Raw genomic sequence first — 13,625 nt, 5'->3', positions numbered from 1 at the left:
ATGTGCTTATATATCCATGTAGCATTTTTTAAGGATGTATAAGGAAAGAGAGAATACTGATTGTTGGGGGCAGTGCTGGAGCAGCAAGGGGTGGCTAAGGGATGGGAATAAGAGGGAGCCTTTTCACTGAATAACTCCTTTTGTATTTTTAAAAATCTGAACTATGGAAAACAGGTAAAAAATGAAAAACCATATATGAGAAAAAGTCATCTGGTGTGCTGGCTGCTGACCTCTTCTGAGGAGGCTGACTGCTTCAAAAGCCTGCTCTCGGTTCTCCTGCTTTCACTCTTGCCCCCACACCAGTCCTTTCCCCACAGAGCCATCAAATGATCTTTCAAAAACTTAACTTGGATTATATCATTCCCCTGCTTTAAATCTTAATGGCTTCTCATGACACCTATAATAAAAGCCAAACTCCTTGCCCTGGCTTACAAACCCCTATGCCGTCTGTCTCTCCAATCTCATTCTTCCCCTTACCCACTATGCTCCAGAACACCCCGCCATCACTCCTACCACAGCTCCTTGGTCTAGCTATTCTCTCTGCTAGGAATGCTCTTTCCTGACACTCTTGAAATGTTCCTTCTTGTCATTCAGGACTCAGACAACCCCTTCCTAACCACCACGCCTAAAGTATCCACCCAGGTACTACACTTTACTTGATTTTACTTCTCTGCTTAGCATTTACTGGCATTCTTTTCTTGTTTGTTTCTTTATTGTCTATTTCCCATTATTAGAAGGTAAATTCCACAAAACCAGGGACCTTATCTGTTTTTTCACTGCTGCAGAGGCAGTACAATGTAGCAGTGAGGAGCACAGAATTCAAAACCTGGCTCTGTCACTTATTAGCGGTGTGTCTCTGGCCCGGCTGTTTAAGCCTTCTAGGCCTGTTTCCTTATCCATAAAACCAGGATAATAATAATGTCTACCTTCAAAATGCTGCTTTAAGGTTTAAATTCATAAATCACTTAGAATAGTATTTGACATATATTAATAATAAATGCTTACATAAGTATTTCTCCAGTGACCAGAACAATATATGTAGACACTCAGCAAATACGTGATGAAGGAACAACTTTTGCAATCAGGAAAAACACAAAAAATAAAAATTTTAAGAAAGCCAGTACTTATAAAAGCACACTATAGGTAAAGCATGATGTAACACTTCCTCAGGACAACCTCACATTACTTTACCTCATATCCAGTATAAGACTGGGTGGAATATTCAAAATCTGAATCAGGTCCACCAGGGCAGTATCTGCCAATGCAACAAAAGAATGAAGATGTCAGATACAAAACTTAGTTTAACAGTCAAGTTCAAGTATCTACAGTCTCCATAAAATCCTGATACCAAACAAGCTTCATTTTCAAATCCTAACAGAAAAGTCAATTTTTGCAGTATCTGCAAATAATATATTTTCTACTAACAAGTAAACAAGATAAACATACAAAGGAACTTTATTACAGTCATTTTCAGACTACTGCAGTCACTATTATTTTATAGGTTTAAGCTTTTAGGGGCAAATAACAGGACCCAAGTTGTTCTAAGTCTGGATTGATACTCACAGTGCTCTCTTGGTAACTATACTTTAGAAAATCTTTCTTCTGTTTAATCTTCCTACCTAGAACATGCATATTCTTCTGCTAATTTTTTCATTTATCTAAATTTAAGAAGTTTAAAGGTTATTTATAAGGATAATTTTTCATTCTGATACTTTTCTGATCCAAATTCATTCTATATTTCTGCTATTTGGAATGTAGACAGCTCATATTTTTATGTTTCATTTATCGAGTTAATAGAATGTTTACTGTTTTGAGTTCTATAACCTATATTTTTTTTATTATATACTGTAACAAATTAAAATCTTTATATGATTCATTTTTTTTCTTTTTTTGGTGAGGAAGATTAGCCCTGAGCTAACATCCGTTGCCAGTCCTCCTCTTTTTTTGCTGAGGAAGACTGGCCCTGGGCTAACATCTGTGCCCATCTTCCTTTACTGTATATGGGACACTGCCACAGCATGGCTTGAGGCGTGGTGCGTAGGTCTGCACCCAAGATCCAAACCCAAGAAGCCCAGGCCACCAAAGTGGAGCACGTGACCTTAACCACTACACTACTGGGCCCCTATATGATTCATTTTTAAAACACTGAAATATTCTATCAACAGTTGCTTGTTTCAAAGAACTAACTCATGAATCTATTAAATCAAAGTTGTAAATATTACCAGCATGCACCATCAAGGCTCTAGTGGACTTACTAGTTCAATTAAAATACCTACACATACACACATCTTATCAAAATTACCATACTTACACACATATATTTCCTGTAAAGCTGATGTGTGGACATCTGTGGGGTTTGCACATCACAGCCACAACAGCAATCTATAAAAGAAAGATTAACAAAAAAGTTATTACGGAATAATTAATACAAAATTCTGGAGAGTGGTTATCTCTCAGAAGGAGGGAGAGGAATGCAGAAAGTGGTACACAAGAGGCTTCAAAGGTATTGGTAATGTCATATTATTTAAGTTGAACAATGGGTATAAGGGTAATCTCTTTTCAATGTTATTAATCTTTAAAATGTACATACACATTGTATATACTAGGCTGTATTATGTTTTACAATAAATTAAGTGCAAAATAAGGAATTGATAATTTTTAAAGTCACAGTAATTCTTATTCTCTTTTGTTCACTCTGATTTGTTTTACTAAAACAGCCTATAACAAAAAATTATGCAATTCTATAAAATTTTATCTAAACCTAACCTTTGTTAGGTTTAGATAAACCTAACTCAAACTGCTTATGGACACACTAGATCTCAACATTTAGAGCAGAGACTATCAAACCAGGAGCTAGACTTCACAGAGTGTATACAAAACATTCTCTATCAGAATGGGGTCTATCAGAGCCCAAGTGGGGTGAAAAGAGCATCTGCTTGAGAAGAGAGGTGATGGTGGAGACAGAATACTAGTTACATATAGGGGTGGTTGGTCAAATAAGGGTATACACTAAGGTGAATATAAGCCAGGTTTCTTACTGTCAGAGAACAAAGTTATAAATATGGCAAGGAAGAAAACTAGAATGAACTCTGTGGGTTGGATGAAAATGAAGGTATTGTTGTGAACTCATAGTTTTCAATATATACAGATTGACATACAAATAAATATAGATGCAAATTATGTATATGTGCACATGTATGTATGTCTATACACATATATGTGTCCTAGCTTGGGCCACTGAGAGGGTCTGGGAGCAGCAACACCCTAATAGCAGTGAGTGCATCAGATCTTGGTTTCTAAATACCCTTCTTTACTAAAAGGCTCCTTGGAGAAATGGCTGATTCCAGGGCTGGGGTAAAAAAAGTACAAGATGAGATGGGAACATTTTATTATAACAGAAAGCTAGAAACTGCTCAAAGAATGATGGGGACATTTTAAAAAGACACAGAAATCAGCTTGAAAGGGCTCCTTAGTCAAATATGGGATAATCTGTGCATCAAAATAAATAATGATAGTAACAGATTATAACCCACCAAATAGGAAACCATTAATCCATTCATACAAATAAATAAATGAGTAAACTGAAAGTCTGATAAGGAACAGGATATTTACATAGTTTCAAAGGATCAGCAGACATTTGGTCCTGTCCAAAACAGCCATTAGACATTTGGTCCACACCAAAAAGTCCTAGATATGTGGTCATATTTGATCCTGTCCAAAACGTCCATGGAGACACTGGGTCCATGCCAAAAGGTCCTTGATATTTGGTCCTGTCCAAAATCATTTGGCATGGACCAAATGTGCTCATGGACGTTTTGGACAGGACCAAATGTCCTGCAAGGTTTCAAAGTACTTCATCACACAAAACTTCTTAATTACAAAGTAGAAAAGAATAACTTTACAGAGGAGAAGCCTGGTAGGCATCACCTTGATCAAAATGAACATCAGTGAAACTATGCACCACTTGACAGGATACAGTAAGAACACCGTATCACTTCTGTGGTATTCCGGCCAAAGATGTATAACCTGAATCTAATTATGAGGAAACATCTAATTATGCCAAATTGAGGGACATGCTGTAAAATAACTTGCCCGAAATCCTCAAAAGTGTTAAGGCAATGATGTCAAGGAAAGACACAGGAAGTGTCTAGACCAAAGAGACATGACAACTAAATGCAACATGTTGATTCTGAACTGGGTCCTGTAAGTCATTATTTAAACAGCTGGTGATACTTGAAAGAGGTCTGAGGATTGGATGATAGTAATGTATCAGTGTTAAATTCCTGATTTTGATGGCTGTATTGGGGTGATGTAAGAAAATGTCCTTGTTTTTAGGAAATACACACTAAAGTATCTAAAGGCCTCAGCTTTGCAACTTACTCTGAAATGGTTCAGGGGAAAATGTTCTTTGTACTGGACTTTAAACTTTTCTATAAGTTTGTAACTATTTTTCATAATAAAAATTATTAAAGTTTAACTTAAATCATTCAATAGTGATCTAGAGAAACTCCAAAATAAATAATTTTGCAAATCTGAATTAAAAACTTAGATTTTCAAACAAATGTTTTTATTTAAAATGAGACACAACCATACAAACCACTGATGAGGTCAATCTAATTCAACAATCTCTTACTGAGGGCCTACTATATGGGCCAGGTTCTGAACTACACACAACAGACAGGTCCCAAGACTACAAAAATATCAATGCACTGCTTCTATCCTCTGAAATCAAACTACCTAGTAGGGGAGGAAGACATACAGAAATAAGCTATTTCAGAACTACATGGTAAGAAGCATGCAGAAAATACTAGGAATGCTCAAAGAAGGCAATTAATTAGCCCTGACCAAGGGAGTGAGGGATGCCTTCCCTGGGCAGGGGGGGTCGTCGGGGGTGGGGGCAGGCTCACAATCATGCTGAGTAAGAGTTAACCAAGCTGAGAAGGGGGAGGTAGGTGCCAGGGAAGCAATGTGTAGTAGTTTTCAATCATCTTTTGAGCAGCAGAACTCTTCTGTTCAGTAACGTTTTACTCAAAACCTCAATTTATAAAAGAGATATAAGCAACAGCCCTGGGTGAAGGAGAGATGGGACTTGCTCCCATGGCTTCCCTATTACTCCCCATAGTAGCTCCTAAAAAACTTCTAAGAAATCCTGTACTTTTGTAGAATACATTTCAAAAGTTAGTGATAAAGTAGAAAAAGCAATGAATTTGGAGTCAGCCAAAGAGATATAGGTTTGAATTTTTTCTCTGCCCCTAATTGTGTATTTTCCTATTTTGTAAAATGAGGACAATACTACCGACCCCTCAAAACTGTTTTGAGGACTAAATTAGAAAACATACTAGCACAGCGGCCAGTCTGTAACAGGTGGGCAGCATGGTAGCTATTGTTATAACTAATAGTGATACTACTAAGAATAATAACAATCATTGTGTTCTAAGCAAAAAAAACAAACAAAAACTCAAATACAAACAAACTCAAAATGGATCATAGACCTAAATGTAAAACGCAAAACTATAAAACTTCTAGAAGATCACACAGGAGAAAATCTAGGTGACCTTAGGTTTTGCAATGAGTCTTAGATACAACACCAAAACCACGATACGTGAAAGAAAAATTGGTTAAGTTGGACTACACTAAAATTTGAAAGTTCTGCTCTGAGCAAAATACTGTTAAAGAGAATGAAAAGACAAGCCATAGACTGGGAGAAAATATTTGCAAAACACATATCTGATAAAAGACATGTATCTTAAATACACAAAGAATTCTTAAAACTCCACAATAAGAAAAACAAACAACCCAATTAGGAACAGGGCAAAAGATCTGAACAGACACCTCACCAAAGAAGATATACAGATAAGCATACGAAATAATATCAAATAAGTATATGAAAAGATACTCAATATCATACGTCACTTGGGAATTGCAAATTAAAACAACGAGATACCACTACACACCTATTAGAATGGCCAAAATCCAGAACACTGACAACACCAAATGCTGACGAGGATGTGGAGCAACAGAACTCTCCTTCATTGTTGGTGGGAATGCAAAATGATACAGCCTATTTGGAAGACAGTTTGGCAGTTTCTTACAAAGCTACACATAGTCTTACCATAAGATCCAGCAAACGTGCTCCTAGGTATTTACCCAAATGAGTTGAAAATTTATATTTACACAAAAACCTTTGCATATTTATAGCAGCTTTGTCCATAACCACCAAAAGTTGGAAGCAACTGAGATGTCCTTCAATAGGTGAATGGATAAACAAACTGGAGTACATTCAGACGATGGGATACTATTCAGTGCTTAAAAAAAAAAGAGCTATCGGGGCCGGCCCCGTGGCTTGGCGGTTAAGTGCGCGCGCTCCGCTACTGGCGGCCTGGGTTCGGATCTCAGGCACGCACCGACGCACTGCTTCTCTGGCCATGCTGAGGCCGCGTCCCACATACAGCAACTGGAAAGATATGCAACTATGACATACAACTATCTACTGGGGTTTTGCCGGGGGGGAAAAAAAAAGAGGAGGATTGGCAATAGATGTTAGTTCAGAGCTGGTCTTCCTCAGCAAAAAGAGGAGGATTAGCATGGATGTTAGCTCAGGGCTGATCTTCCTCACAAAAAAAAAAAAAAAAAAAAAAAAAAAAAGCTATCAAGCCACTAAAAAGACATGGCGCAACCTTAAATGCACAATGCTAAGTGAAAGAAGCCAATCTGAAAAGGCTACATATTGTTTGATTCCAACTATATGACATTATGGAAAAGGCAAAACTATGGAAAAAGTAAATAGATCAGTGGTTGCCAGAGGTTTAGAGCAGAGGAAAGGATGAGTAGTGGAGTTTTAGGGCAGTGAACTAGTCCATCTGATACTGTAATGGTGGATACATGACATTATGCATTTGGTAAAACCCATAGCATGTACAACACTATGAGTGACCCTAATGTAAGCTATAGGCTTCAATTAATAATAATGTAGCAATATTGGTTCATCAATTATAACAAATGTACCAAACCAATGCAAGGTATTAATAATAGGGCAACCTGGGGAGGAGGAAAGGAAGTATATGGGGACTCTGTACTTTCTGCTCAATTTTTCTGTAAACCTAAAACTTCTCTATAAAAAAATAAAAACAAATCACCACCAGAGTAACATCAGGAATAAAAGCATTGAGGTTAGGACACATAGCAGATAAGGAATGACAATCAGCTGTATACTTCTGCTATTTTTAATAGCTTACGAAATGACTGAAATAACCTAAATAAGAAATAATAAAGGCCAAAATATTCCTACCAGCGGTGGTAGAAATGGACAATGCACTTCACATCTTTTGGGAACTCAGCAGATGGGAGCACCATGAACTAAGATGGACATGAAAGATGAACGAGCAAGTTTGAGGTTAGTTTTGGTTGTTATACTTGAGGACAGGTGTATCGATCAGGTTGAAAGGTTGCTAAATCTTTGTTTTCCATAGTGGCAAGCTCACACACGGTGCTGAAAACTAAAAATTCAAGACTTATCTATAAAGCATGTTATTTAGGGATATGGAAACATTAAGAAATCAGCTAAGCGTTACAAGTAGTTGCTCTGGGGGGGAAAATAGGAAACAAGGGGTTTGGAACTATTAGTATTTCTTTTTTTTTTTTTAATTAACTAATTTTTTTGTGTGTGTGTGAGGAAGATCAGCCCTGAGCTAACATCTGCCAATCCTCCTCTTTTTTTTGCTGAGGAAGACTGGCCCTGGGCTAACATCCATGCCCATCTTCCTCCACTTTATATGGGATGCAGCCACAGCATGGGTTGACAAGCGGTGCATCAGTGCTCGCCCGGGATCCGAACTGGTGAACCCCGGGCTGCCGCAGAGGAGCGCACGCACTTAACCACTTGCACCACCGGGCCAGCCCCTATTAGTCTTTCTTAAAGAGCGTTTTACACTAAGTACAAAGAAACAAAACAAAAACACTTAAGCACAAAGGAGAAGAGACCAGGATTGGTGGTACATTGTATATAAAAGTTTTGGGGTCTTAGTAGCCACAAATGTAATATGATCCAAGTGATATGACCACCAAATAAAGAAACACAAGCTGCAGTTACTAGAAGTATAATATCCCCATCCAATAACAAACTGAACTTCTTAGATCACAACAGGACCACAGAATTCAACTCTGGGTACCATGTTTTAACAGGGTCCAAACCCTATCTCTCACATTCATCCTTTTTATCCTAGAGCCCCTACCCTAATTCAGGATCTTAACTCTTCACACCTCAGTCAAACCAAGAGTATACTAACTGTTCTTTTTGTCTCCAAGCTACCCTATGTCTTGTATCCAAATTAATTTTCTGAAAATCTGTTTTGTTCATATCACTCCCTTTCTCAAAAATCTTTAACAGTTTCCTACTGTCCATCTTCTTTGTGGGACATTTGAGATCTTTTACAAGCTGATCCCAAACTAACTCTTCAATACCACGCCCTAAGGCTTTCCCAAATGAATGATCAACTCCAGTCTGGTGTACACTGTTCCCTGCACATCCACACCTCTTATATCATCTCCACCTCTGTGCCTTAGCGCTCTGCGCCCTTGCTCACATTACTCTTCAAGCCTGCTCTTCTCTGCTTATGTGAGCACCATTCATATGTCAAGCAAGCTCCACGCTTTCTATTGGGCTTTCCCCAGTCTTTTTTACTGCAGGGACATCTCTGTCCTCTGGACTCTCAGAGTGCTCCCTACTGTGTCAACCGTTTCACAATTACTGTATACAGAATGGCTTTGCACCACTAACTATCTTTTAAAAGTACCTTTTATAGGTGTCAATTATATTGAAAGACACAAGCTTAAGATTGTGATAGTCAAGCCTCAATCTATACTTTTAAAGACACCAAAACATCCTTTATTCCTTTAAGCACAACAAATTTTTTCCTCTGTATGCCCTCCTACCATTCTGCACATGTCTCCACTCCAGCACATATCATAATATATGGATTTTATTAGTCCAAATCCCCCACCTCCACGTCACTACCTTGGTGTTACAAGGAGGCAGGGATTTCTGGCAGAACAGATACACAATCAATATTTCATGAATTGAATCACTCACCCCACTGGCAGTTCTGATGGGTTTTGCCTTTAACTTGGGGACCAAGACCTTTCGATACTGAGGTGGGACTGCAGCAATGATATCCACCAGGCGAGGCTGTGCTGAAAGGCCATATTTGGCAGCTGTCCTGGTTTTCACCCTGAAAGTAAAGCATCTAGCATTATCAAGATCACACTATTTCAAGGACAAGCTACCAAAAGGATGACCTATGAATAACAACATCAACTCCTGTCACTTCCCTATCCTTTTACCAGATGATAATCGTGGTTTTAATATCTGTGAATATCAGGGAAATAGAAGAATTCATGAATGAATGACTTCCTTTTCTCACTCTGGAGTACCAAAGAAAACTAGATGACTACAGGGAAGGGCCCAGGACGGTGACACAATGTAGGCATCGTTCAAAACAGTGCTCCAGCTTCAAAGGATTATACCCTTTTCTCAATCTCAGCACTACTGCATTAGGGATCAGATTAATTCTGTTGTGGGGGACTATTCAGCAGCATCATTGGCCTCTACCCACTGGCACCCTTCTTACTGTTGTACCAAACAAAAACGTCTCCAAACATTGCCAAATGTTTGTGGGGGAAAAATCATGCCTGGTTGTGAACCACTGTCTTAGACCAAACAAACAAACAAAAAGACAATTCAAAGGAAAACTATGCAGAACCAAATGGGAAATAAAGCATATATTTTTAAGAGTGTTTTAAAACTTTTTCTAATACAAAATATTATATACATAAAGAGCAGAACATAAAATATATATACACTTTAACAATTATAAAGCAACCACTCATGTAACCACACTCCAAAAAATAGAATATGATCAGCACTGCAGAAGACCCATTTATCCCTTCCTGATTTTAACCCTAACCCTAACCCCCAGGAGTACTCTTTACCTCAACTGATAATTCCCTGCTTTTCTCTATAATTCTACCAGCTTTCCTTTTCTTTGCTGCTAGCCAAACCTTAATAGTCATCTTAATTTCTCATTTTAATCCACCTAGAAATATTGTGAGGTGTTTGTATAATTTTCTATAAATGTTAACTGAGTACCCCATATGTACAAGAGACAACCTAAATACTTGGTATGTCAGGAGGTATAAGGCATAGTCGTTTCATGCTCTACGTTTGCAGACAGGCATGCATGTGTAGCATTTGTAAGTGATAAAAACATATGTGATAAAACACACAAATAACAATGAATGCTTCCAGAGTTCTAGAGGAACTCAATGTATGCTGAGGAGATATTCACAGAAAACAGGCACAGAAAAAAGAGTAGGCTTCAGAAAGACAATGAAAACAGAAAGACGTCACTGAGCACAGACAGGCTGGCTTATGTGAAGTCTCAAAAATAGGAATGGACATATTTTAAGAAATATGGGTAAACCAACTTGACAGAAAGCAGAAGATTTTCAATATAAAGGTACAGAAGTTTGAAAAGTTGGAAAAGTAAGTTGAGGCCAGATCGAGAAGTCTTACATAATGGGTTGAGAAATCTGCATTTAATTCCATAAGCACTGGGGACAAGCTGAAAGTTCCCGCACAGGGAAATGACATGATAAAACATGAAAAGAAGGAAAATTAATCTAGCAAAAGATTAAAAGGGACTGAAAGCATAAACTATTGCAGTAGTCTAGACTTAAGGTTAAAAAGGGATGGAATAGGAGTTAGTTGTGGAAATGGAAGTGAGAGGCGTAATGAGGAAAGAGTAGGCAAAATTTAGACCCTAATTGGACCTAAAGGAAAGATTCAAAGATGACACTAGAGCTTTAAGCCTGAGTGAAGGTTAACACAACTAAGCAAAGAGGACATCTGAGTAGGGACTGGTTTTAAGAAAGATGCAAGCTTTAGCTTTAGATGTAATAAATTAAAGAGAACGACAAAAATATACAAGAAGTACAAATGTTCACTAGAAATAAAAGATTGGTATAATTAGGGGTATAGCCAACAAAGACAGGAAAAAACCAGCTAAAGACATGGTAGAAAAATCAGTAAATATAATGTATTCATAGACAAAAAAGGATAGTTATTTATTTCTTTAGCAAATGTTTATTAAGCACAATGTTCCAAGGAAGGGATAAAACACTGGAGTATCTCAAGTAACAGAAAATAGGGTCTAAAAAAAGAGTCATGCATATGGTGATTAGATCATTGCTGACCTGGAAGTAGGGAGAACCTTTTCATTACAGCAGATGTATATAGTGACTATATAGTGAAAAAAATAGATGCAGAGATCAAAGACCACTCTCATTTGAGGGAGTAGCAAAGTTAAAGCTGAACATGACTGTGGAGAAGTGGATGAACATGTCAAAGAGGTTCTCAAGTAGGGAAGGGTTGGATTAGATCAAAGGCCCCAAAGGGAGGGTTTTCCTGGGAGAGAGCTACTGCTTCCTCTGAGACAGTAGGGAAGAGAAGAAGGATGTGAAGGGATGTAGCTCAGAAGGTAAGAACATGGGCTCTGGAGACAGACGACCTAATTTCAAATCCCAGGTCTGCCAATTACTAGTTATTTACTCTTGGACAAATTATTTAACCTTTTTCTGTCTCAGATTACCCATCTGTCAAATGAGGGTGATATAAGTACCTATCTCATACAGCTTTTGAGAGGATCAACTGAGCACATAATGCACTACTAACACTAGTGGAATATAGTAAGCACCTACTAAGTGTTAGAAGCTATTAGTATTATTAAGCTATGATACTTTTTGCCATAAATGAGTGACAGGGCAGGGCAGAAAGCTAAATTCTCAACTAAAAAATAAAACATGAGATAGGAAACAAGCAGTATTTGATAATTTCATAAAAGAGATCTACCACCTAAGAACAAGATTGCCTTCTTTTTCATAGATCAACTTACTTATTTAGATCGATGTCTTTCCCCTGTTCGTGGGCTTCAATTAGTTGTTTAATAACATCTCCTATGGTCAGCATCATTAGCTCAGCAGGGCTAAGATCTCCTGGAAACATAATATTTAACAACATAAAAAAATCATAATTATTCAGTAAAGATATTAGCGGTTTTCCTTCCAAAATCATTCCAACCATGCCAAATAAATAGCTCAAGTTCACAAGACACTAAACCTCTACTGTTTACAATTTGATCATCTTTTGTATCTTTAATTTAAAACAAACCTGGTTTCACCTATATATGGGAAGGGCTCACTTTAGAAGCACATACACCATGAGAATGACAGATACAGGAAAGAGTAGAGACAAACAGGAGAAAGAACCTAATCACACAAGAAAGGACCAAAGTAGTTAAAATAGCTTCCCTCTATCTCCAGATTTGTAATTACATTTAGATGCATTATTTCATCTGATTCTCACAACAGAGTAAGGTAAAAAGAACAGGAATATTTTCCTGTCCCATAAAAATGCTACCAGGGGGCGAAGTTGAAACTCAAATCCAGGTATCTGCAGAAGTAGTATAATAAAGCAATGTAATACTACATTGTAATACAAAGGACATTGTCTAAGGATCTTAATACATCTCTAAGATATAGTATAGTCTGTCCACCATCGCAACCTTCTCCAGGCAACTGAGGCTCCCCTTCTCATCTAAAAGGCAACAGCAAAAGGTGACATGTTCTTACAAGACCCCATCCCCCCAATTACTGTTGACTGGTTCAAGGATGGCCACCTATCCAAGTCAGGCCAATCTGAGCTCTTTTCCTCAAGGCAAAAAATGCCAGTCTCTCTCCAGTGATAAAAGCTATGAGATTTCAGTTTGGGAGCTGCTAGCAAGCATGCTTCCTGCCTGTAGAGAAAGCTGGTGTGCAAAGACAATGAAGTCATCAGAGAGAAGCATAGATGAGAAAGCCCTCGCAGTTAGGGAGCCCTTTTATTTACTTTATTTCATTTGAAACCTCACAACAACACTGTAAGGTAGGTATTGTTATCCCATTTTACAGATGTGAAAAATTAAAGCAAGTTAAGATGCCATGGTAAATGGCATAATTAAGACTCAAATCCAGGTCTTTTTTCCACAACTTCCATGCTTTTTTCACTGTACCAAGCTGCCTCTAATTTAATGAGGCAAGGCAAACACATACAAAACACTTTGAGAGAGAAAAAGGTCCTTCTACAATTAAAGGCTAAATGCTTTCCAAACCATGTAACTCAGCACTTCAGAGTTCTACAGAGGCGCCCCAGGGGCCATGTAACAGAGGTAGGGCTGGTGATGGCAAAGGACGAGGAAGGGGGAGAGAAGGAGGAAGGAAAAGGAGAGTCTCTTTCTCCATTTCAAAAAAGCAGCTTGACTTTTATCTATTTATATACTAAGGGTCTGAATAAGAATTTATTTGGAGGGGAAAAGGGGACTCAGGCGATAAAAATAAAGATTTGAAAACCACCTGTATCAAGAATTAAATGGAGAAGTAAATTAGTAAGAAAAGGCTTCATGGAGGAAATGGCACAGGGGTCTTTAAAAAAAAGGCAGGATTTGAACAAGCAAAATAGAGTGCAATCCAGAAGAAACAATTTTAGGTATAGGAATTACCTATTTCTGTATGAAGGTGCGTTGCCTAACTAGAAT

At 37.9% G+C, this 13,625-nt stretch overlaps 1 protein-coding gene across 1 annotated transcript in view; it reads right to left on the bottom strand.

Moving 5' to 3' along the window:
- ELP3 (elongator acetyltransferase complex subunit 3) overlaps positions 1 to 13,625 on the bottom strand; it is a 106,840-nt gene that overhangs the window by 91,562 nt on the left and 1,653 nt on the right. The window contains exons 2-5 of the mRNA XM_004433537.3: positions 11,949 to 12,048; positions 9,089 to 9,227; positions 2,312 to 2,382; positions 1,192 to 1,255 (exon numbers count right to left, since the gene is read on the bottom strand). Of these exons, the coding sequence (XP_004433594.1) occupies positions 1,192 to 1,255; positions 2,312 to 2,382; positions 9,089 to 9,227; positions 11,949 to 12,048 (374 nt within the window). The remainder of the gene's footprint in view (positions 1 to 1,191; positions 1,256 to 2,311; positions 2,383 to 9,088; positions 9,228 to 11,948; positions 12,049 to 13,625) is intronic.

This window comes from Ceratotherium simum, chromosome 12 (genome assembly GCF_057802395.1).
Source record: "Ceratotherium simum simum isolate JZ-2026a chromosome 12, ASM5780239v1, whole genome shotgun sequence".
Classification (NCBI taxonomy): Eukaryota; Metazoa; Chordata; class Mammalia; order Perissodactyla; family Rhinocerotidae; genus Ceratotherium; species Ceratotherium simum.
Note: the sequence above shows the minus strand (reverse complement) of the source record. Positions and strands in the feature narration are given on the sequence as shown.